Here is a 27,852-nt window from a genome sequence, read left to right as displayed (position 1 = left end):
TACATATATATATATATATATATATATATATATATATATATATATATATATATATATATATATATATATATATATATATATATATATATATATATATATATATATATATACATATATATATATATATATATATATATATATATATATATATATATATATAAATGTATATATATATATATATATATATATATATATATATATATATATATATATATATATATATATATATATATATATATATATATATATATTCGGTGGAAATCGGTAAACAGGTGATTTCAGAATATGCAAAACAACCACTGTGAAAGAATAATGGAATTCCAAGCGCTTTCGTGGCTACTCACATTATCAAGGAACAATAAAAGTAATACATCAAAGGAAGGCATATAAAGGGTCTAGACCACACCTCACCATCACATCCCACAACAAAGCAACACCTGACACGCTACTCATAAGAAAGAGAACACTGCAACAGGCCCGCTGGCCTAACTAGACTTGTCCTTCACACAACCCACAAACTATTCTACCCAAAAATTAAGATTTATTATTTGCCCAATGCATTATTAAATTCTTCCCAAATTCTATTAATTATAAATGGATCTAATTTATATAAACCAAAGGAAATGTATTATTTTCAAAACTGCTTTTTATGAAACAAGATTCAATTATATTTCTGTCGACCATAGACTTGCTTAATTCAACTTCCTCAGCCTTTTGAAAATCAGTTGGATGGTTAAAATCTCTCACATGAATAAATAGAGTATTAGAATCTTGTCCAGTTCTAATGGTATATTTATGTTGTTTTAATCTTAGTTCGAGACTTTAACCAGTTTGACCATAATAAACTTTATCGCAAATTTTACAAGGAAGCTTATAGACACATCCATCAGCATTTTGGGGGGAATTCTTTATCAAAAGTTTTTTTTCTGTATCAAGATTTTTAAATACAACTTTGATAATAAAAGTCTTAAGAAGAGAAGGCATATCAACCAAGTTCTCATGGTAAGGGAGAAGAAACATATTTTTAGTTTAATATGGTTGGTTGCCCCTTTTTGGATTGTAAAAAGTATTTTTAGCAATTTTAAATTTATGTTTCTTGGGTATTTCAAATCATTACCTATTTCATAAATTTTGGATATTTCTTCTATGAACTCTGGACTACAAGTATGCAAAGCTCTCAAAAACATTGATGAGAAAACCGACAGTTTAACTTTATCTTGATGTGGCGAATAATAGTATACATAGAAACAGTTAGAACATAAGAACATAAGAAAGGAGGAACACTGCAGCAGGCCTGTTGGCCCATACTAGGCAGGTCCTGTAGGTTCTCTGTAAATTTTAAATTTTAGTTTTTTTTTAATTAAAAAATCTAGAAAAGGCAAACTCAACAGAAAAGTTTATAGAATGGGTTCAGTTTCATATAAATTACCTAAATGGCTCGTCGACATATTGAGCCCTATTATTGGAAAAATTTCTAACTTTAATGTTAAAAACAACATAGATTTAGTTGATAAATTAAGCTCCTTGACTGACTTGAACGATTTTAACATGGTTAATTTTGATGTTACTTCCTTGTTTACAAAAGTTCCAGTTGATGATTTATTAAGTTTCTTATCTGAAAAACTTATTAATTATGATTTACCATTGCCAACTCCTACTATGAATAAACTTATTAAATTTTGTATTCCTGACACAAAATTTGTATTTAATGATAAGTTTTATGTTCAGAAGTTTGGTATGGCAATGAGAAATCCTCTTTCTCCTGTTCTTAGAAACCTATACATGGAATTTTTTGAAACAAGATTGCTTAACAGAATCCTCCCCAATAGAGTTAAATGGTTCAGATATGTTGATGATATTTTGTGTCTTTTGCCTAAGAAGGTAGATATAAACCATTTAATTGTTAAATTAAATAGCTTAGCTCATTCAATAAACTTTACTTTTGAGTTTAAGGAAAACAATTCATTGCCTTTTCTAGATTTTTTAATTATTAAAGGTAATAATGACTTCAAATGTAAAATTTAGAGAAAACCTACAAATATATGTTCCTCTGTACACTATTATTCGTCACATCAAGATAAAGTTAAACTGTCGCTTTTCTCATCAATGTTTTTGAGAGCTTTGCATATTTGTAAGAACATAAGAACGAAGGAACACTGCAGAAGGCCTACTGGCCCATGCGAGGCAGGTCCAAGTCTCCTACCGGCTTAAGCCAATGCACCCAACCTAGTCAGGTCAGGTCACATTGACTTAAGGGAGGAACACGGCAACCGACCTGGTAGCACAAGCTATCAGGTCTAACTCACACCCACCCACATCTACTCATGTATTTATCCAACCTATTTTTAAAGCTACACAACGTTCTAGCCTCTATAACGGTACTTGGGAGTTTGTTCCACTCATCCACAACTCTATTACCAAACCAGTACTTTCCTATATCCTTCCTGAATCTGAATTTTTCACACTTAAAACCATTGCTGCGAGTCCTGTCTAGGCTAGATATTTTCAGCACACTATTTACATCCCCTTTATTTATTCCTGTCTTCCATTTATACACCTCAATCATATCCCCCCTAATTCTACGTCTTTCTAGAGAGTGCAGTTTCAGGGCCCTTAGTCTATCCTCATAGGGAAGGTTTCTGATACATGGGATCAACTTTGTCATCCTCCTTTGTACATTTTCCAGAGAATTTATATCCATTCTGTAATACGGTGACCAAAACTGTGCAGCATAATCTAAATGAGGCCTAACCAAGGATGTATAGAGTTGAAGAACAACCTGAGGACTCCTATTATTTATGCTTCTTGATATGAAGCCAAGGATTCTATTAGCTTTATTGCGAACACTTATGCACTGTTGTCTTGGTTTCAGATTACTGCTAACCAGAACTCCTAAATCTTTTTCGCAATCCGTAATATTAAGATCTACATTATTTAGTTTATATGTGGCATGGTTATTGTCCTGTCCAACATTTAGAACTTTGCATTTGTCTATATTAAACTGCATCTGCCACTTCTCCGACCACTGCATCAGTCTATTCAAATCTTCCTGGAGTGCTCGAATGTCCTCGTCAGAATGAATTCGACGGCCTATTTTGGTGTCATCGGCAAACTTGCCGATGTCGCTCTTTATGCCCTCATCTATGTCGTTTATGTAGATTGTGAACAGCAGGGGGCCCAACACTGACCCCTGTGGAACACCGCTCGTGACACTTCCCCACTCTGATTTCTCCCCATTTATGCAAACTCTCTGCTGCCTATTTGTCAACCATGCCTCTATCCAGGAAAAAATTTCTCCTCCTATTCCATGTGCTTTAATTTTCCTCAACAGTCTCTGATGTGGGACCCTGTCAAAAGCCTTACTGAAGTCCATATACACAATATCATATTCATTACCATGATCTACCTCCTCAAATACCTTAGTGAAAAAAGTTAATAAATTCGTAAGGCAGGAACGCCCCTTTGTAAAACCATGCTGAGATTCGTTGATTAATTTATGATTTTCAAGGTGGCTACGAACTGCCTCGGCAATTATTGATTCCATAAATTTTCCCACTATGGAGGTCAGGCTTATTGGTCTATAGTTCGAAGCTAAGGACCTGTCACCTGTTTTGAAAATAGGTATCACATTTGCCATTTTCCACTTATCTGGCACCATGCCAGTTTGTAGTGATATGTTGAAAAGATTAGCCAAAGGTGTGCTAAGCTCCTCTTTACATTCCTTTAGGACCCTTGCATACAGTTCATCAGGGCCTGGGGATTTGTTAGGTTTTAATTTATCTATTTGCCTAAGGACCATGTCACTTGTGACCCTAATAGTGCACAGTTTATTATCGTCCTGTTCTACATAATTTTTCATTACTGGAATATCGCTGGTATCCTCCTGTGTAAAAACTGAGAGGAAGTATGTGTTAAAAATTATACACATTTCCTTATCACTGTCAGTGAGCTGACCCGAGGAACTTTTGAGTGGGCCTATCTTGTCCCTGATCTTACTTCTGTATACCTGAAAGAATCCTTTTGGGTTAGTCTTCGATTCTCTTGCAACTTTAACCTCATAATCTCTTTTTGCTTTTCTAATTCCCTTTTTTATTTCTCTCTTTAACTGAATATATCGATTTCTCAATTGCCCCTCTCCTCTTTTGATTTGCCTATATATGCCTCTCTTTTGACCAATCAGATATTTTAATCTATTGTTCATCCATTTAGGATCATTTTTGTTTGATCTGATTACCCTATTTGGAACATAATTTGACTGAGCAGCTAGAACTATGCCCTGGAAAGCATCATATCGGCAACCATCACCACCTACCTGACCCTTAGTCAGGTCATTCCAGTTCAGCCCACCTAAGTAATTTTTCAGTCCTATGAAATCAGCCAAGCGAAAGTCAGGGACGGAGACTTGATTGCCATTATTAGGGGAATTCCATGATATATTAAAACTGAGTGATTTGTGATCACTTTCCCCAAGCTCATCATTAACCTCAAGATTATTAATTAGTGTTTCCCTACTGGCAAGAACCAAGTCAAGGAGGTTATTTCCCCTAGTTGGCTCTGTCACAAACTGTTTTAAAAAACAATCCTGGATCGTATCAAGAAAGTCACCTGACTCTAAATTTCCTGTCAAATTGCTCCAGTCAATCTGTCTATAGTTGAAATCTCCCATTAGCACAACATTTTCGTATGTAGATGCCTTACGAATTTCGTCCCATAGAAGTTTACTGCACTCCCTATCAAGATTTGGGGCCCTGTAAATCACACCCAAAATTAGTTTTTCTCGGCCCTCGAGAAGCTGTAACCAAACAGATTCAGTGGCTGACGCTTCTAATTTAATATCTTGTCTAACACAACAATTTAAATTGTCTCTGACATACATCGCTACTCCACCACCTTTCCTGTTGACCCTGTCAGTGTGGAATAATTTATAGCCTTGTATGTGACATTCAGAGGGCATCTCTCTATCTTTCAGATTGAGCCAGGTCTCTGTTATAGCAATAATATCTATGTTTCCTGCACTTGCAATTAATCTTAGCTCATCTAGCTTATTTCTTACACTCCTGCTATTAGTATAGTAAACCTTAAGGGAGCTAGTCCCTTGCTGCCCTCTGCTGTCCCCCTTTGTTTGCTGACCTGATCTATTGTCTTTATTTATAACTTCATGCTGAATGCCTTTTATACATTTACTGTTTCCAACCCAAGTGTTGCAACCTGCTTGTTTCCCACACACACCCATACCTCTATCTTCCATCAGTTTAAAATCATAGGCATTTCACCAATGGCCTTCTCAATCGAGTCTGCAAGTGCTACCACCCCAGCCCCAGAGAGATGTACCCCATCCCTTGCATGCATATCATGTTTGCCATAAAAGTTGTTCCAGTTGTCAATGAATGGGATTGCAAGTTCCTTGCAGTATCTGTCTAGCCAGCAATTTACACCAATTGCCCTAGACAACCATTCATTTCCTACTCCCCTTCCAGGCAAGATGCTACATATGATTGGGATCCCTCCCTTAGACTTAATGAAATCTATAGCTGACCTGTACTTATCTAGCAGCTCTTCTCTCCTAATATCAAAGTTATATTTAAAAATCTTGATACAGTAAAAAAAAACTTTAGATAAAGAATTCCCTCCAAAATGCTGACGGATGTGTCTATAAGATTCCTTGTAAAATTTGCGATAAAGTTTATTACGGTCAAACTAGTAAAAGACTCGAACTAAGGTTAAGAGAAAATAAATATAGACTAGAAGTGGACAAGATTCTAATGCTCTATTTATTCATGTAAGAGATTTTAACCATCCAATTGATTTTCAAAATGCTGAGAAAGTTGAATCAAGTAAGTCCATGGTCGTCAGGAATATAATTGAATCACGTTTCATAAAAAGCAGTTTTGACAATAAAATGAATATTTTCATTGGTTATATATAAATTAGAGTCATTTATTATTAATAAAACTAATAATAAATCTTACTTCTAACTTCTTGGGTAGAGTACTAGGGTTGGGCAAATATTTTGTTAGTGGGGTGGATTGCAAAGGACCTGCCTAGTATGGGCCAACAGACCTGCTGTAGTGCTCCTCCTTTCTTAAGAGTCGGGTGTCATCATGCTTCAGGTGTTTGTTGTGGGATGTGATGGTGAGGTGTAGTCTTGAACCTTTATACGCCTTCATTTGATGTATTGTTTTTATAGTTCCTTGATCTTGGTAATAAATGGTATAAAATACCGACACAATGGAAATATAAACACAAATGCAGTATAATGTGATCCTTTATTGACAACGTTTCACCCACACAGTGGGCTTTCTCAAGTCACACACGGGTCTACCTGGGGTTGGAAGGTACGAGAGTATTTATAGTCAGAATGTTGAGGTCAGGTGAAGAATGCTGCATCTGATGATCCACCGGGTTGGGTTATAGTCTTGGGTAGCTTGGCAGGGGTATTGGACAAGTTGTAGACCTTCTGCAGTGTTCTATGTTCTTATGTGGGATAGCGATGAAGAAGTTTCTTGGCGAGTGGTTCAGCTATGTTATAGAAACCATTGTTCTGGTTGAAATTGTTGGTTGTAGAGATAAGCGATGATTCCAGGATTCTTCTGTATTGAGTGTTGTCTTCTGTGGCTATAAGTCTTGAGTTTCTGTAGTTAATTAAATGGTTGTGTGAATTGCGATGCTGTACACAGGCATTCCTTGTATCGTCAGTCCTGCTTGCATATTGGTGTTCTGAAATGCGTGTTTGGAGGTCTCTTGATGTTTCGCCCACATATAATTTGTTGCAGTCATTACAAGGGATTATGTATACCCCTGCAGAGGATGGAGGCTTGTCCTGTCTACTACTGGTGATGTCCTTGATGGTCGTGGTTGTGGAGGTAGATACTTGGAATGATGTTTTGGCAAAGATGTTGGAAACATGTTTGGCAATGGAGTTGTTGGGGAGGACTATGTATCTCTTCTCGGCAGTGTCTTCTCTGGGTGTGTTAAAGATGTTTAATGCCCGCCGTCTGCAGTCTCTGATGAAGTGACTAGGATAGTGGAGTTTGGAAAATACTTGTTCAATTATACTGCATTCTTCCTCAAGGAACTCATTGCTGCAGATTCTGAGTGCACGTAGGAAGAAGCCTATAATCACACCACGTTTGGTTTTGGTGTCGTGGTGAGAGTAGAAGTGAAGAAGATCGTTTTGGTTGGTGGGTTTTTGATAGACTTTAAAACGAAGTTCGTGGTCAGCTTTGCAGAGCAGAACATCAAGGAAAGGAAGAGTGTTGTCGACTTCTTCTTCAAGTGTGAACTGGATTGAAGGCTCGACCTGGTTGAGCTTGTCTTGGAGAGCTTGAACGTTGAAGCGTTTAGGAGTTATGAGGAGAATGTCGTCAACATAACGGAGCCAGGTGACAGACGAAGGAATAATGGTGGAGAAACGTTCGGCTTCTAGATGTTCCATGTATAAGTTCGCCAGGACTGCACTGAGTGGCGAACCCACGAACTTCGTTTTAAAGTCTATCGAAAACCCACCAACCAAAACGATCTTCTTCACTTCTACTCTCACCACGACACCAAAACCAAACGTGGTGTGATTATAGGCTTCTTCCTACGTGCACTCAGAATCTGCAGCAATGAGTTCCTTGAGGAAGAATGCAGTATAATTGAACAAGTATTTTCCAATCTCCACTATCCTAGTCACTTCATCAGAGACTGCAGACGGCGGGCATTAAACATCTTTAACACACCCAGAGAAGACACTGCCGAGAAGAGATACATAGTCCTCCCCAACAACTCCATTGCCAAACATGTTTCCAACATCTTTGCCAAAACATCATTCCAAGTATCTACCTCCACAACCACGACCATCAAGGACATCACCAGTAGTAGACAGGACAAGCCTCCATCCTCTGCAGGGGTATACATAATCCCTTGTAATGACTGCAACAAATTATATGTGGGCGAAACATCAAGAGACCTCCAAACACGCATTTCAGAACACCAATATGCAAGCAGGACTGACGATACAAGGAATGCCTGTGTACAGCATCGCAATTCACACAACCATTTAATTAACTACAGAAACTCAAGACTTATAGCCACAGAAGACAACACTCAATACAGAAGAATCCTGGAATCATCGCTTATCTCTACAACCAACAATTTCAACCAGAACAATGGTTTCTATAACATAGCTGAACCACTCGCCAAGAAACTTCTTCATCGCTATCCCACATAAGAACATAGAACACTGCAGAAGGTCTACAACTTGTCCAATACCCCTGCCAAGCTACCCAAGACTATAACCCAACCCGGTGGATCATCAGATGCAGCATTCTTCACCTGACCTCAACATTCTGACTATAAATACTCTCGTACCTTCCAACCCCAGGTAGATCCGTGTGTGACTTGAGAAAGCCCACTGTGTGGGTGAAACGTTGTCAATAAAGGATCACATTATACTGCATTTGTGTTTATATTTCCTTGATCATGTTAGAAGTTACGAAAGCGCTTGTAATTCCACTATTCTTATATATATATATATATATATATATATATATATATATATATATATATATATATATATATATATATATATATATTATATATATATATATATATATATATATATATATATATATATATATATATATATATATATATATATATATATATATATATCGTATATATATATATATATATATATATATATATATATATATATATATATATATATATATATATATATATATATATATATATATATATATATATATATATATATGTATATATATATATGTGTGTGTGTGTGTGTGTGTGTGTGTGTGTGTGTGTGTGTGTGTGTGTGTGAAATAGTTTCTACCAATCTACGGATGATGATCCAGAATATCAGTGCTGTTTTACCAGGAGCACGAGCCATTGATCCAGCCAAGAGCACTCTCCTTGGTGCTCCTCTTGGGTCCAATGCCATCGATCTGATCCTAGAAAAAAAATCTCAGACTCACGACGATGGAAGGCAGGATGAAAGACATCGATAAACATGATGCCTTCTAGCTACTCACCCGGTGCCTGTCAATCCCAAAACTTGCCTACTTTCTGAGATGCTCCCCAGCCTTCAGCAGTCCGAAACTCAAGGAATACGAGTCTCTCCTTAAGACCATGCTAGAGAGTGTATTGAATCTTTCCCTCGAAGATGGACAGTGGTTGCAAGCCTCACTTCCAGTCAGGCTTTGGGGGCTGGGAGTACGCAGATCCTCCCAGATTGCCCTATCAGCTTTCCTATACTCTTCCATAGCATCAATTGAGTTAATAAGACAAATTCTTCTGGACAACCTCAGTGACTCAGCGGGAATGCAGGACCCAAACTATGCCAGTGCCATAACTGAATGGGAGACTCTTGCTGCTCCGTCACCAAACCCTAATGCAGCACTGGCCTACAAACAGTCAAGTTGGGATGGCCCCATCGCTGAAGAAGTGCTTGCCAACATGCTCAGGGCTGTAACATCAGACAGGGAGACTGCCTGTCTCCAGGCTGTGAGCGCACCTCACTTCTATCAATGTATTCTGTCTATTAATAAAGTCAGCATGTAGCATAAAAATATAGGGGGTGGTAGGAGGCGAGATATATATATATATATATATATATATATATATATATATATATATATATATATATATATATATATAGCCGGGGGATCGAAAAAAATTTGTTTTAGCCCGCTTCAAGGTGAAAGAAAATTCACAATGCTCTAACCCACTGGACCATACAATCCTTCACGTATCACACACCCAGCAGAGCTAGGCATTGTACAGTGATCGGAGGACATACGATGGTGTGGGTGCCTCAGAGCTAATTTTATTCTGTTCCCCGTTTGGTGTACTAACCTCCACAAGCAGTGTATATAGTATTGTAACCACAAACAAGTGGTATTTAATCAATAGCAATACTGCAACTAGCCGGGTGATCGAACCCATGTTGTTTTAGCCCGCCTCATGGTGAGCAAAAATTCACAATGCTCTAACCCACTGAACCACACATTCCTACAAGAATCATGCACCATGAGGCTGAAACAACATGGGTTCGATCCCCCGGCTAGTGGCAGTGTTGTTATTGATTTAATACCCTTTTCTCGTGGTCGCAATACTATATATACTGCTCATGGAGGCTAGTACACCAAATGGGGGATTAGAATGAAATTAGCTCAGAGTCACCGACACCACCATATGTCCTTGGATCACGGTAAAACACCTAGCTCCGCTGAGTGCTTGATTCTTGATTCTCGTAGGATTGTGTGGTCCAGTGAGTTAGAGTGTCGTGTAATTTTTCGCTTTCCACGAGGGCCAAAAGGACATAGGATCGAGTCCTCAGCTAGTCACAGTGTTGTTATTGATTCAATTCCTCTCGCTCGTGGTCACAATAATATATATACTGCTTGTATAGGCTAGTACGTCAAACGGGGATTAGAATAAAATTAGCTAATAGGCACCCACACCACTGTATGTCCTCGGATCAAGGTAAATCACCTAGCTCAGCAGGGTGCTTGATTCTTGTAGGATTGTATGGTCCAGTAGGTTAGAGAATCATGTGAATTTTGCTCACCACGAAACAGAGCCAAAACGACGTGGGTTCAAATCCTCGTTTATTCACAGTATTGTTATTGATTCAATACCACTTGTTCGTGGTCACAATAATATGTATATACGCATATATATATATATATATATATATATATATATATATATATATATATATATATATGTATATATAAATATATATATATATATATATGTAATATATATATGTATATATATATATATATACATATATATATATATATATATATTTATATACATATATATATATATATATATATATATACATATATATACATATATATATATATATACATATATATATATATACATATATATATATATATATATATATATATATATAAATATATATAAATATATATATATATATATCTATATATATATATATATATATATATATATATGTATATATATATATATATATATATATATATATATATATATATATATATATATATATATATATATATATATATATATATATATATATATATATATATATATATATATATATATATATATATATATATATATATATATATATATATGTCGTGCCAAAGAGGCAGAACTTGCGATCTTGGCTTAAATAGCAACGCTCATCTTGCCATATAGAACCAGCGAAAATTTGTGTATGCAATAATTTCGCCAAAATCATTCTGAACCTAACGAAAAAAATATATTTCACTGTGTTTGTTTAGTATTAAATTATTGTAAACAAATCTAAATTGTATTTAGTAGGGTTAGGCTAAAATAAATTGTTCTTGTTATAATAAGGTTAGGTAAGTTTTCTAAGATTCTTTTGGAGCAAAATTAAAAATTTTTGCATTAATATTAATAAAAAAAATATATCTTTAAACGTATAAGAGAAAATTTTAGAAAGGACTTAAATTTAAATGAGTTCTTGCTAATTGACCAGTTTTACATATTCGGCACGACATATATATATATGTATGTATATATATATTGCAAAAAATCGCAGACGGGCGATCTTAACTATGCAGGACAAGCCATGGGGAGGGGGGTGAAAATCTTTAGCTCAAGTACTTTCACACTTGTCAGTGCGTCATCAGGAGTTGTGCAATGTTGCAAGGGAGCAACCAAAGCAGGGAGAGAGGTCTCAGAGTAGTGTAGGCGGCACTGGCCACTGGCGCCTACACATTCTATTCCTTTCTTTTATTAATTGAAAAGGTTACACAGAATAATAGCAATCCATATATATAGTATCCAGTGAGAAAAGTATTTTCGAAAATCATGTGACCTGTTACAAGCAGCTAGAAAAATCTTGGGGCTGGCTATTATATCTTCTAATTTCATACTTCACATCTCGTATAACCTCCAACCCCATATGGGGAGTAGGGGGATGATGGTGGTAGGGTTGGCACCGACCGTTGGCCACATTCTGAGAGAAGTTGAGGGCCGGTGACACCCGCACTATGCTACTCTGAGAAAACTCCCCGTATTCAGTTGCTCCCTTGCAACATTGCATAGCTCCTGAACACTGCAGCAGGCCTGCTGGCCCAACTAGACAGGTCCTTCACAACATCATGACATTGTTAGTGGGATGTCATGAAGGACCTGTCTATCTGGGCCAGCAGGCCTGCTGCATGAGTTGGGTAACATAAATGTAGCATTAGAACTGGACGAGATCCTAATGCTCTACTTAGTCAAGGCTGAGAAAGTTGTATCAAGCAAGTCCATGGTCGACAGGAATATAATTGAATCATGTTTCATAAAAAGCAGTTTTGAAAATAATATGAATATTTCATTTGGTTTATATAAATTTGGATTCATTTATAATTAATAAATTTTGAGAAGAATTTAATAATACATCAAACAAGTAATAAATTTCTAATTCTTGGGTAGAGTATTAGGTGTTTTTCACAGAGTCAGGTGTCGTCACGTGTGTGTGAGTTGTAGTCTTAACCCTTTTTATGCCTTTCTTTGATGTATTATTTTTATAGTTCCTTGATAATGTGAGAGGTCACGAAAGCGCTTGGAATGTCACTATTCTTTCACAGTGGTTTTTTGCATATTCTGATATATATATATATATATATATATATATATATATATATATATATATATATATATATATATATATATATATATATATATATATATATATATATATATATATATACATACACACACACACACACACACACACACACATATATATATATATATATATATATATATATATATTTATATATAGATATATATATATATATATATATATATATATATATATATATATGTCGTGCCGAATAGGCAGAACTTGCGATCTTGGCTTAAATAGCAACGCTCATCTTGCCATATAGGACAAGTGAAAATTTGTGTATGTAATAATTTCGCCAAAATCATTCTGAACCTAACGAGAAAAATACATATGATCGTGTTTGTTTAGTACTAAATTATTGTAAACATATTTAAAATATATTTAGTTCGTTTAGGCTAAAATAAATTGCTCTTTTTATAATAAGGTTAGGTAAGTTTTCTAAGATTCTTTTGGTCCAAAATTAAAATTTTTTGCATTAACATTAATGAAAAAAATATATCTTTAAACGTATAAGAGAAAATTTCAGAAAGGACTTAATTTTAAATGAGTTCTTGCTAATTGACCAGTTTTACATATTCGGCACGACATATATATATATATATATATATATATATATATATATATATATATATGTATATATATATATATATATATATATATATATATATATATATATATGTATATATATATATATATATATATATATATATATATATATATATATATATATATATATATATATATATATATATATATATATGGGTAAGTGGATCAGAATTCTTCCTCCGTAAGCCATGCTTGTCGTAAGAGGCGATTATATATGCTGGGAGCAAAGGGCTAGTAACCCCATCTCCTGTATATATTACTAAATTTAAAAGGAGAAACTTTAGTTTTTCCTTTTGGGCCGCCCCGCCTCAGTGGGATACGGCTGGTACGTTGAAAGCAAAAGATATATATATATATATATATACATATATATATATATATATATATATATATATATATATATATATATATCTATATATATATATGCAAAACGACTACAACAGGAGTTGAATTATAGCTCTAGGTCTGTCGCATTGCAATCAACACATCATGAGGAGCTTGCAATGTCGCAGAAGTGAGTAGAAAATAAAGGTAGATCTGTTCAAGGGAACAACTCTAGGTAGAATGAGGTGTCATCAAGCAGACCAGTGCCAAGTGCCAGAGATAGATTAAGACAAGATATTTAATGTAGCAGTAAAAAGCATATAGAATCCCATCAACATTAAATATTTGGTAATAACCTAGTGACCACAACATAGTGATATAACAACTATCACCAACATGCCGCCAGACTTCATATTGCATCATTATAAAATTATTTAATATTCTGATCTCTAAAGTATCTGGACTTTATCAATAGGAAAATTATAAAGTTATCGAGTTTGAATAAACCTACACTATAAATTGCCGATTCTAAAATATTTCGCTCCAGCCAAGAGGAACAAGGAACCACGACTCTGGCTTTTGACCAATTTGCAGAGTTACTGCAGACCCTGACGTAGTTGAAAATCGCATTTTATCTCTGCACATTTCGAAGCTAATATCTCTGTTGTGTCATCTTGACACATAGAGGATTGCCTGTCTGTCCCATGTAAGATAAGTTGCAGCCATTGCAACCAGTTCTGTGGGATGAAGTGGGCTAGCATCTGGAAATAGGATTGTTTCCTTTTTGCTTCTTCCTAATAGACCAATTTTCTTTGTATGTGATTGAGTTTTCCTACTGATAGATGCCAGACACTTAAGAGATTAGAAATATAAAATCTTTATAATGATATGATATGGAGTCTGATGGCATGTTGGTGATAATTATCATGTCACTAATGTTGTGGTCACTAGGTCATTACTAAATATTTAATGTTGATGGGCTTCTATATGCTCTTCTTCTGCTACTTTTTAATATCTTGAATTCATCTCTCTGGCTCCTGGTACTGGTCTGCTTGATGACATCTCATTATAGCTAGAGTTGTTCCCTTGAGTGCATCTACCTGGACTTCCTACTCATTTCTGCAACATTTCAGGCTTCTGATGATGTGTTGTTTGCAACACGGAAGGCCAAGAGCTATCATTCAACTCCCCCCGCTGTTGTTTTGCATCTTGTGAGTATGTGTGTTTGTGTGTGTGTGCATGTGTGTGTGTGTGTGTGTGTGTGTGTGTGTGTGTGTGTGTGTGTGTGTGTGTGTGTGTGTGTGTGTGTGTGTGTGTGTGTGTGTGTGTGTGTGTGTGTGTGTGTGTGTGTGTGTGTGTGTGTGTGTGTGTGTGTGTGTGTGTGTGTGTGTGTGAGTGTGTGTGTGTGAGTGTGTGTGTGTGTGTGTGTGTGAAGGAAAAATAAAGTTTATACTTATAAAATATATTTATAACAACCATGGTGGGACATACTAACCTGATTCAGTGACTGCTAAGCTCTGAGTTGACCCGTCGAGATCACCAGCTACAGGAAGATACGAAGAGAAGGAATGATTAGTAAAGACATGATTGTGTCTTTGCTATTTTTTTTTTCGTTATAGCTGTTTTGGAAAAAGACACGTGAGTAAACATTAAAAATATTTTTTCTGGGACCTTCACTCCCACTCATACACAGGGTATATGAAACACTGTACATAGGGTCGAAGCACATGTTAGGTAAGAAAGTTCGGGTCACGGTTATGCCTTGTGGAAGTAAGGTCATCTGATACCCGTATTTCGAAGTGTGTATGGCATGGCGTGGTGAAGAATTATGTGGACGAAGGTGTAGGAGTGCCCTATCTACCTCCTAGCTGTTCACTAGTGTTGAAAACTGCTGTGATGCAATTTAAGTCAGATTCTTTAGGAACTAGCTGGGCATCTCTCCAATTCTTGAGGTGGCGTTTGGCGCCCCTGTGGAACAGGTAAGTTCTCTGCACGAAGATTTGTTATTACTTAACCTGACTAATAGATTCCTTTTAGTCTCTCCCATGTATTTTAAGCCACCTTGTTCACACAAAATAGTTTAGACTCCACCATCAGAAACGGGTGGAGAAATATAGTTGCTTCTTGGTAAGGTCTTTGATGGATATTGTGTCTACAGTAGCTCCTGTTGAGGACCTCGTTGCTGGCCACGTTATCAAAAGGGGAGAACAGAGTTGTTCCTAGTTCTACTCACAGTGGAAGTGAGATAGTCTGAGCCATACGTTTGCTGTCACCGAATTGATTCCTGCAACACTAATGTCCCACTCTTCGCCAGGACTTGAGAGAGTTTACTGAGCTCTGCATCAGCTTTAACTTCCTCACGTAAGAGGACTGCTTTGAAAATTGTTTTGCCTTGTCTATGGGTAAACCCCTTAATGGCGTGATTGTCAACCGATTCATGGAAAACCTCAAAATTGAAGGATTCCATTCTTTTGCTCTCAATACAAAGACTTGATTGAGGTATGTTGATGATATTTTGGTCATCCATCCTAAATGCTTTGATATCCCTGCTCTTCTTAACAGGATCAACACTGCCGAGCTCTCCATCGCTTTCAGTCTTAGAGTGAGAGCATACGTTCCATTCTCTATGTCTTCCTCTGCACGACGCTGAACAGTGATACCCTTTCTTTTAAAGTGTACAGAAATCCCTGACGCTTTTATTTACACCATGACACTTATACAAGAGAGAAGTGGATATTTCATTCTTCCTAAAGGCCCTTCGCATTCCCAGCCCAGAACTGTACCTGCACCTACATCACTGAAGCCTTCACTTCCCTTCTTTTCTTATCTAGATCAGAAGAAGCAGGACGCAATCTTACACGCCATTTTCGTTTTGAGAACCCCTCAGTTCTCCCGTGTGGCGATGTGGCTAGCCCCTCACTAGGAGCAACATCAACATGGCTCCTGTAGTCTCCACTTCCATCAGAGACTATCAAGAAGTAAGCCTCTATTTTGTGATGCTTGAGTTTACACCATTTTGTTTGGACAAATGTGATAAGTACGTAGAAAAAACTTAGATAAACTTATTTGCCATATCAAGTGAGAACAAAAACGCAGTGTGTTCAGAGAACCGGAGTCAACAGGGACCCTAGAAGCCACCTCATCAATTGAAGAGGCACTCAGCTAGTGTTTACCTAACCTGGCCTAAGAAGGCATCAGTGCCTAGTAGCCTCGCTAATCGCAGTTTCAAACAACAATGAACAGATAGCTGCTGGCTACATGTTCTCCACGTTGATCCTCATGATTCTTGACGACGCTTTGCCAAGCTAATATTGCAGTACGGCAAAATTAGCATCCATGATACCTAAACCTAACCGACAAGTTGGTTTAGAAGACACGTAAGCAAATCCTAGGACATATTAGACAAAGTTTCGGTCCTGGGACCTTGATCACTTCTCAGAAGCGATCAAGGTCCCAGGACCGAAACGTTTTCTAATATGTCCTAGCGTTTGCTTATGTGTCTTTGTAAACCAACATGTTCTTAAACCACATATGTGTCTCGGCCATGTATGCTGTGTCTCGTGTATCAGAGGAGTAAACAGTCGCAGCGCTGGAACGTTTCCAAATAAAATGTTTTGGAAACCATACCACGGGCGGGGATAGAACCCGCCCGTGGTATGGTTTGTTTGCAATCGTGTCATTACGATTTCGTGAGTCATGTTAACGGCTTTGAGGGGACTTGAGCTAGAGTTCGTCACGGCCACGCTAGCTGGAGATTCGTCTGTAAAAACTTGCATTTGTGGTCACAGTGGTGCCTATGCTATGATGATGAAGAAGAAGAAGAAGAAGAAGAAGAAGAAGAAGAAGAAGAAGAAGAAGAAGAAGAAGAAGAAGAAGAAGAAGAAAAAGAAGAAGAAGAAGAAGAAGAAGAAGAAGAAGAAGAAGAAAAAGAAGAAGAAGAAAATAGAAGCAGTAATAATATTAGAAGTATTACCAAAATAGGTGCTCTAGTAATAGTAGCCTTAGAAATATCACTGGCTAAACTACGAGAAAATCAAATAAATTTTAAGTATGAGAAACATCTTTTCAGTTACTGCACACACAAACACACACACACAAACACACACAAACACACACACACAAACACACACACACAAACACACACACAATCACGCAGACGTGGGTGCACAAGGCTCCGAGAACCTTAGTAATCAGTGGTAGTGACAACGTCAGTGAACAATCCTATGGATGATAATTAAAGTTATTAGCTAAGAAAAAGTCGAGAGGAAGCCTGAAATCATTAATATTTCAAAGTGCCAAACCGTTAGGGGCTAGTAGGCACCTGTTGCCACACAGATACAAATATACAAAGATCAAAGTGAGTGTGTAAGCGGGTGTTCAACAATTACCAGTGCTTGGATAACAAGTGAAATGTGGGGCACCATTCAGTGATAGGGAAAACGTTAATAAGCAAAAGGAGAAAGAAAAAATAAACCATATAATAAGGGAAAGTGGCAGAGTAGGCCTGCTGAAGCAGTGACCTCACAACAAGTGGCGTGCCATTATTCATATAAAGTGAAGTGTACATAATGTGAAGTGTATACTATCATAAGTGAAAAGTGAAATCACGTGAGCAAAGTGGGATGTATGAGCATATATAATTATAAACATCATGGGTGAAGGATCTCCAAAATAGTGATAGAAGGCCTATGTACGACGACTAAGTCATCAGCATCTGGCAACTTGTCACCGCACCGCTGCCAGCGCAAGTATTGCTCACCTATTGTGGTTGCATGTTGTGGGCTCTGGATTCTGGTCTTGCATCACTGTTAGATACTGGTCACTCTCTCCTGCAAGCTATTACCAGAACTAGAGTAGAAATAGCATAGATAAAGTGAAGATAGTGTTGACGAGTGTGAGGACAGCAGACTAGCGAGGGGTAGCGTAGTATTACTACCGGTAGTTATTAGCAGTATGAATACTTAGGAAGCTAGGAAGTCCTCTCTCAATGTGAGCAAGGAATAGGATAATAACCAGCAGTAAGTGATACTTAAATCCAGAAAGGTCAATAAGTGGAGAGAGTAGCATTACTAGGAAAGACAGCTGGGACTAAATTTGAGCCTACACGACAGAGAGGCATAACAGATCTTTCAACCACAACAACCCTTCCCCTACCCCCTAACCATCTCTCCCTCACACACATACACACACACAAACACACACACACACACACACACACACACACACACACACACACACACACACACACACACACACACACACACAAGGGTAGACACTTATAGAAGCTTTAGACTCTAGTATCAATTTCCGTATTCATTTTTTTTTCAGAATTACTGGTATGTATTAGCAGTATCTCCCCCCACACCTCCCCAAAACACACGAACACACACATACGCACACATATACACACATACACACACACACATACCTTTACTAGGCAAATACACACACACACATTCACACAGGGGAGGGGCAAAGAAGACCACAGACAGAGTATAGGCTAGGTGGACAAAGACTACAGACCTCACTCAGGGAGAAAGATCTTGGGGTGACCATAACACCGAGCACGTCACCGGAGGCACACATCAACCAAATAACGGCTGCAGCATACAGGTGCCTGGCAAACCTGAGAATAGCGTTCCGATACCTTAATAAGGAATCGCTCAAGACACTGTACACTGTGTATGTTAGGCGCATACTGGAGTATGCAGCACCAATCTGGAACCCACACCTCATCAAGAAGTTAGAGAAAGTACAAAGGTTTGCAACAAGGCTAGTTCCAGAGCTCAGGGGAATGTCGTACGAGGAAAGGTTGAGGGAAATCGGACTGACGACACTGGAGGACAGAAGGGCAGGGGAAACATGATAACGACATACAAGATACTGCGGGGAATAAACAAGGTTGACAGAGACAGGATGTTCCAGAGAGGGAACACAGAAACAAGGGGTCACAGTTGGAAGCTGAAGACTCAGACGAGTCACAGGGACGTTAGGAAGTATTTCTTCAGTCACAGAGTCGTCAGGAAGTGGAATAGCCTAGCAAGTGAAGTAGTGGAGGCAGGAATCATACATAGTTTTAAGAAGAGGTATGACAAAGTTCAGGAAGCAGAGAGGGAGAGGACCTAGTAGCGATCAGTGAAGAGGCGGGGCCAGGAGCTGAGTCTCGACCCCTGCAACCACAATTAGGTGAGTACACAAACACACACACAAACACACACACACACACACACACACACAAACACACACACACAAACACATACACACACAAACACACACACACACACACAAACACACACACAAACACACACACACACACACACACACACACACACACACACACACACATACATGAGGAACTTCTTGCAAGAGAGAGAGAGAGGAAGAGAGGGAGAAAGGTGTAGGGAGGCAAAAACTAGGTGTACTAGAGAATGGGAAAGGTACAGAAGACAGAGAACTCAGGAAAATAAAGAGATTAGCCGAAGAGCCAGAAGCGAATATGCACAGATAAGAAGGGAGGCTCAGCGACAATATGAAAATGACAGCATCGAAAGTCGAGTCTGACCCGAAGTTGTTGTATAGCCACATCAGGAGGAAAACAACAGTCAAGGACCAGGTAATCAGACTGAGGAAGGGTGATGGGGAGTTCACAAGAAACGACCGAGAGGTATGTCAGGAGCTCAACACGAGATTTAAAGAAGTATTTACACTGGAAACCGGTAGGACTCCAGGAAATCAGAAGAGGGAGGTACACCAACAAGTGCTGGATGAGGTACACATAACCAAGGAGGAGGTGAAGAAGCTGCTATGTGAACTTGACACCTTAAAGGCGGTGGGACCAGACAACATCTCTCCATGGGTCCTTAAAGAGGGAGCAGAGATATTGTGTGAGCCATTAACAAAGATCTTCAACACATCCATTGAAACTGGGCAACTCCCTGAGGTATGGAAGATGGCAAATGTAGTCCCAATTTTTAAAAAAAGAGACAGATATGAGGCATTAAACTGCAGATCTTAGTCATTAACGTATATAGTATGCAAAGTCATGGAGAAGATCGTCAGGAGGAGAGTGGTGGAGCATCTGGAAAGAAACAAGTGTATAATCGACAACCAGCACGGTTTCAGGAAGGAAATTCCTGTGTCACAAACCTACTTGAGTTTTATGACAAGGCGACGAAATTAAGGCAAGAGAGAGAGGGATGGACAGACTGCATTTTCTTGGACTGCAAGAAGGCCTTCGACTCAGTTCCTCACAAGAGGTTACTGCAAAAGCTAGAGGATCCCACACACATAACAGGAAAGGCACTGCAATGGTTCAGAGAATACTGACAGGGAGGCAACAACGAGTCATGGTACGTGACGAGGTGTCTGAGTGGGCGCCTGTGACAAGCGGGGTTCCACAGGGGTCAGTCCTAGGACCTGTGCTCTTTTTGGTATATGTGAATGACATAACGGAAGGGATAGATTCAGAAGTGTCCTTGTTTGCAGATGATGTGAAGTTAATGAGGAGAATTAAATCAGTCGAGGATCAGGCAGGACTACAAAGAGACCTGGACAGGCTACAAGCCTGGTACAGCAACTGTCTCCTTGAATTTAACCCTGCCAAATGCAAAGTCATGAAGATTGGGGAAGGGCAAAGAAGACCGTACAGTATAGTCTAGGTGGCCAAAGACTGCAAACTTCACTCAAGGAAAAAGATCTTGGGATGAGTATAACACAGAGCATATCTCCTGAGGCGCACATCAGTCAGATAACTGCTGCAGCGTACGGGCGTCTGACAAACCTAAGGATAGCGTTCCAATACCTCAGTAAGGAATCGTTCAAGACTCTGTACTCCATTTACGTCAGGCCCATACTTCAGTATGCAGCACCAGTATGGAACCCACACCTGGTCAAGCACGTCAAGAAATTAGAGAAAGTGCAAAGGTTTGCAACAAGACTAATCCCAGAGCTAAGGGGATTGTCCTACGAAGAAAGGTTAAGGGAAATCGGCCTGACGACACTGGAGGACAGGAGGGTCAGGGGAGACATGATAACGATATATAAAATACTGCATGGAATAGACGAGGTGGACAAAGACAGGATGCTCCACAGATGGAACAAAGAAACAAGAGGTCACAAATGGAAGTTGAAGACTCAAATGAATCAAAGGGATGTTAGGAAGTATTTCTTCAGTCACAGAGTAGTCAGGCCGTGGAATAGCCTAGAAAGTGACGTAGTGGAGGCGGGAACCATACATAGTTTTAAGACGAGGTTTGATAAAGCTCATGGAGCGGGGAGAGAGAGAGGACCTAGTAGCAATCAGTTAAGAGGCGGGGCCAGGAGCTATGACTCGACCCCTGCAACCACAAGCAGGTGAGTACACACACACAAAGAAGCCTCACCTTTAGTTTTTCAGTGGCAGAAAATATTAAAAAATGTGCCATTTTTGTTTATAAAATGACCTGATATTAATTACTGGAAGAGTTAGATCTCATTAGTGAAGGAAATTTATTTCAAGCAAAAGTCATTAATTTTTATATAAAAAAAATGATGAAGGGAATTATTGGGTTGACTTCAGTTGTGATTAGCAAGTTACTGGTTCATAATTGTAGTGGTTAGTTTATTGTTTACCTTGTGTCCATCTTGTGGATGGTATGGTTAGTTTATTGTTTACCTTGTGTCCATCTTGTGGATGGTATGGTTAGTTTATTGTTTACCTTGTGTCCATCTTGTGGATGGTATGGTTAGTTTATTGTTTACCTTGTGTCCATCTTGTGGATGGTATGGTTAGTTTATTGTTTACCTTGTGTCCATCTTGTGGATGGTATGGTTAGTTTATTGTTTACCTCGTGTCCATCTTGTGGATGGTATGGTTAGTTTATTGTTTACCTCGTGTCCATCTTGTGGATGGTATGGCTAGTTTATTGTTTACCTCGTGTCCATCCTGTGGATGGTATGGCTAGTTTATTGTTTACCTCGTGTCCATCCTGTGGATGGTATGGCTAGTTTATTGTTTACCTCGTGTCCATCCTGTGGATGGTATGGCTAGTTTATTGTTTACCTCGTGTTCATCCTGTGGATGGTATGGCTAGTTTATTGTTTACCTCGTGTCCATCCTGTGGATGGTATGGCTAGTTTATTGTTTACCTCGTGTCCATCCTGTGGATGGTATGGCTAGTTTATTGTGTACCTTGTATCCATCTTGTGGATGGTACTGGCTAGTTTATTGTGTACCTTGTATCCATCTTGTGGATGGTACTGGCTAGTTTATTGTGTACCTTGTATCCATCTTGTGGATGGTACTGGCTAGTTTATTGTGTACCTTGTATCCATCTTGTGGATGGTATGGCTAGTTTATTGTGTACCTTGTATCCATCTTGTGGATGGTACTGGCTAGTTTATTGTGTACCTTGTATCCATCTTGTGGATGGTATGGCTAGTTTATTGTGTACCTTGTATCCATCTTGTGGATGGTACTGGCTAGTTTATTGTGTACCTTGTATCCATCTTGTGGATGGTACTGGCTAGTTTATTGTGTACCTTGTATCCATCTTGTGGATGGTACTGGCTAGTTTATTGTGTACCTTGTATCCATCTTGTGGATGGTACTGGCTAGTTTATTGTGTACTCGATATCCATACTGTGGATGGTACTGGCTACTTTATTTTACTTTATTAACAAATCGGCCCTCTCCCACCAAGGCAGGGTGGCCTGAAAAATAAAAATCTTTCATCATCATTCACTCCATCACTGTCTTGTCAGAGGAGCGCTTACACTACAGTTATAAAACTGCAACATTAACACCCCTCCTTCAGAGTGCAGACACTGTACTACCCATCTCCAGGACTCAAGTCCGTCCTGCCAGTTTCCCCGAATCCCTTCATACATGTTACCTTGCTCACACTCCAACAGCATTCCTATCTAACATGCTCAAGCATGCCTGCTGGAAATCCAAGCCCCTCGCACACAAAATCTCCTTTACCCCCTCCCTCAAACCTTTCATAGGCCGACTCTTACCCCACCTACTCTCTACTACAGATTTATGCACTCTCGAAGTCATTCTATTTTGTTCCTTCCTCTCTACCTGTTCAAACCACCTCAACAACCCCTCCTCAGCCCTCTGGATAATAGTTTCAGTAATCCCGCACCTCTTCCTAATTTCTAAACTACGAATTCTCTGCATTATATTCACACCACACATTGCTCTCAGACCTGACATCTCCACTGCCTCCAGCCTTCTTGTTACAACATTCACCACTCATGTTTCACACCCATATAAGAGCACTGGTATAACTATACTCTCATATATTCCCCTCTTTGCTTCCATGGGCAAAGTTCTTCGTCTTCACAGACTCCTAAGTGTACCACTCACCATTTTCCCCCTCATCAATTCTGTGATTCACCTCATCTCTCATAGACCCATCCCCTTACACATCCACTCCTAAATGTCTGAATACATTCACCTCCACCATACTCTCTACCTCCAGTCTGATATCCAATCTTTCATCACATAATTTTTTTGTTATCCTCATCACTTTACTCTTTCCTATATTCAGTTTTAATTTCTTTCTTTTACATACCCTACCAAAGTCATCGACCAACCTCTGCAATTTCTCTTCAGTGTCATCAGCGAAGAACAACTGTGATAACTCCCACTTTGTGTTAGATTCTTTATCTTTTAACCCCACACCTCCTGCCAACACCGAGCATTCACTTCTCTTGCAACCCACGGTGACATCACACATTCTTGTCTAAGGCCTACTTTTACTAGGAAATAATCTCCCTTTCTCCTGCATACTCTAACCCGAGCCTCACTGTGGCATGCAAAGAGAATGTTACATTTTATTCTGCGCATGTGCACACTCCCATGTAGGCTACCTCCCAACCAGCGAACTGGGTGCTAAGGGTTTAACGATTTATTAGGGTACCCATTGCTAAACCAGTTCCTTGGTTTATTAACCAATCACAAGTGAGCCCAACAAGTGCTGAGGCATTTGCCAGACTCATCTAATAGCAGGTTGAGTATGGTACTTACTCTCTCTCTAGCTTCTGTTTGCCAGTCTTTGTCACCATGGTACACTTATGTTCAACTCCTGTATACAGTGTTCATAAGTGTATATATATATGTCTGGTGAAGGAAATACAAATTAAATAGCATTGCTGAGTTTGTTTTGCTCCAAAAATCCTATTATGACCAGGTTGCAGGTTTCAAGTAAACTTTCCCAATTCTGTCCTCCTCAAGGACCATAGCCCTTTGATGATGGGGCTGTCTAAGAATCAAGTAATAAGTTTAACTGCTCTCTTGCAATCTTACCCAGACATATTTTCGGGTGTCACAAAAAAATGTACACTAGGATATCATGATGTAGATATTGGAAACTTTAAACCTATTAAACTCTTCCCCTACAGAGCTAATCCCCAAAAAAACAGGCTACTTTAGCAGGAAGTAGCATTTCTGTTAGAACACGGATTAGTAGAGGAGTCATCCAGTCTGTGGGCTTCACTGTGCATCCTTGTTAATAAGTCTGATTGAGGGTTTCGAATGTGTACAGACTACCGGGAGGTGAATGAGGTCACTATTCCAGATGCTTACCCTCTGCTACGTTTAGATGACATAGTGGATATTGTGAGTAAGGCTACTTTTGTGTCTAAACTTGACCTTAAAGGTTACTATCAGGTACCTTAGACAAATAAGGCGAAAGAAATCTCTGTCTTCAGTAACTCCCTTTGGGATGCAGAACTCGCTGGCATCGTTCCAAAAGCTGAGACATATTATAAGTCCCTTATTATCTTTTTTTCACAATCTAACCAAATTTTTTCCCTTTAATCCCAGTTTATAAATATTACATTAGTGTGTACTGCCCTTTATTCAGTCATTATTTTACTCTTAGTTTTAATAACAATCAAGGAGCTAATTCAGGTGCTAAAATATTTTTCTTTCTTTGTTCATATAGTCACATTTGTTGAAACAACTAAGGTGCTATTTCAGGTGCTAAAGTCTAATAATTTCATTGTTTTTTACTATTATATTACCTAGCTCCTTTATTTTTTTTTTTTTTGGTTTAGAATATTTACATTATCTTATACTTAAGTCGAATTATAGATTCACTATAAATCTTATGATTACAAGCATTGATCGTGATACTAGCCTCTTATTAAATGACTTAAATGAATCAAGCATCAACTGTAGTTATTACACAGCAGAACAAACAAAGGCACTTCTCAGAGCCAACAGCAACATAACTGTCTTTAACTACAATGTCAGGTCTTTAAGCAAACATTACGATGACCTCACAGCATTACTAAATTCACTGCATGCCAGTATGTCTGTCATTACTCTCACCAAAACCTGGTTAAAGCCAGATACCACAGATGTTTATGCCATTCCTGGTTACACAGCTTCAACTGTAGGCCAGATCAACAAAGGGGTGGTACAGCTATATATTACTCAGACCAACTAGAATGAATCAATAACACTTGCACAAGGAATGAACATGGGGAATATATAATAGCTAAATTCAAATCCAAATACCTACAAAAACCTCTCACAGTGATAAACATCTACAGAGTACCACAGTCAAATATTAGCCATTTTAGTGAAAACCTAGGAAGTATGATAACTGATGCACGCATGAACAAAGATCACTTACTACTCTCAGGTGACTTCAATATAAATCTCCTGCAAGACCAGGACCCACATGTAACTGAATTCACAAACACTATGAGTAACTGCTTGTTGCTACCAACAGTAACAAAACCTACAAGAATCTCTGAGACTAGTGTTTCCCTATTAGACCACATCTGGACAAACACCATATCCCCTTTAAAATCAGGCATAATCACAGATAACACCACAGACCACTACCCTACCTTTCTCATAACCAATCTAGGTAAATTACCCCAAGAACACTACTAAAGTAACCTTCAGACTTCATAATGAGACAGCCATTAATAACTTCACAACAGCAGTGACAAACATCGACTGGCAAAGTGAGCTTGAAATCTATACAGATACCGACGAACGTATTAATAATTTTCTAAAAAAGACCCAGTACCTCTATAACAAGCACTACTCTAAAAAAAACTAAACAGATGACAGCTAAGAGACTGAACAGTCCCTGGCTAACACCCAGCATCCTCAAATCCATAAATATAAAGCACCTATATGAAAAACAGTACAGAATGGGTCACATAACCAGACTAAACAAAATGTTACTCGTCAGTCCTAACCAGCCTGATAAGAAGGGCAAAAAAAAATCGTATTATGAGAACAGATTATCCAACTTACGAGGTGATATAAAAAGACCTGGAAAACCCTATCTGAAATTCTAGGAACAAAAAAAGATATCTGGAAAAAGAACAATCAAACTAACAAAACCAGATGAACCCCTACTCCCACCAACTGAAACAGCAAACAAATTCAATGTTTTCTTCTCCACCATAGGAAAAAATCTGGCTGGTAAAATCCCAAGCTCAAATACCCCACCTAATGACTATCTCACTGGCACCTACCCGAACACACTATTCCTAGCTCTGACCAACCCAACAGAAGTCTCTCTTATTATCAACACACTAAAGAACAAGGCAGGAGATTTAAATAACTTACCACCCTTTATATACAAAAACACTTCACAAGTACTGTCACCAATCATGGCAATGCTCTTTAACAAATCCATCGAATCCTCTACCTTCCCCACAATTCTCAAAATAGCGAAGGTCACCCTGATACAAAAAGGTGGAGATCAAGCAGACTTGATCAACTATAGGCCAATATCCAACTTGCCCCTTCTCTCTAAATTTTTTGAAAAATTAATTCATAAGCGAATCTATTCCTACCTCATTTACCATAACATACTCAACCCCTGTCAGTTTGGGTTCAAGCCTAATAAAAATACGAATGATGCTATTATACACATGCTAGAACAAATATACACTGCACTCGAGAAAAAAGAAGTCCCACTGGCGATCTTCATTGATATACATAAAGTTTTCGATACAGTTGAACATGTTTTGTTGCACATAAAATTATCACACTATGGTATAAGAGGGCACTCCTTCATCTACCTAAAGTCATACCTTAGCAAAAGAAGCCAATATGTGTACACAAATGGAGAAAACTCTTCCACACAGCCAATTGCAGTTGGTGTCCCACAGGGAAGTGTCCTTGGCCCTCTTCTCTTTCTCATTTACATAAACGACCTACCAAATGCGTCACAACTACTCAAACCCACACTATTTGCAGATGACACTACATACGTCTTCTCTCACCCGAGCCCAGTCATGCTAGCCAGTACTGT

The 27,852-nt window shown here is 38.4% G+C and overlaps 1 protein-coding gene across 5 annotated transcripts in view; it reads right to left on the bottom strand.

Annotated features, from left to right (window-relative positions):
• LOC128690316 (neuroepithelial cell-transforming gene 1 protein) overlaps nucleotides 1-27,852 on the bottom strand; it is a 1,446,122-nt gene that overhangs the window by 569,576 nt on the left and 848,694 nt on the right. For all 5 annotated transcript variants that reach the window (XM_070087170.1, XM_070087181.1, XM_070087192.1 and 2 more), the window contains one exon: nucleotides 15,072-15,119. In XM_070087170.1, the coding sequence (XP_069943271.1) occupies nucleotides 15,072-15,119 (48 nt within the window). The remainder of the gene's footprint in view (nucleotides 1-15,071; nucleotides 15,120-27,852) is intronic.

Source organism: Cherax quadricarinatus, chromosome 2 (genome assembly GCF_038502225.1).
Source record: "Cherax quadricarinatus isolate ZL_2023a chromosome 2, ASM3850222v1, whole genome shotgun sequence".
In the NCBI taxonomy this organism is placed as follows: domain Eukaryota; kingdom Metazoa; phylum Arthropoda; class Malacostraca; order Decapoda; family Parastacidae; genus Cherax; species Cherax quadricarinatus.
This window is presented reverse-complemented; position numbering and strand designations above follow the sequence as displayed.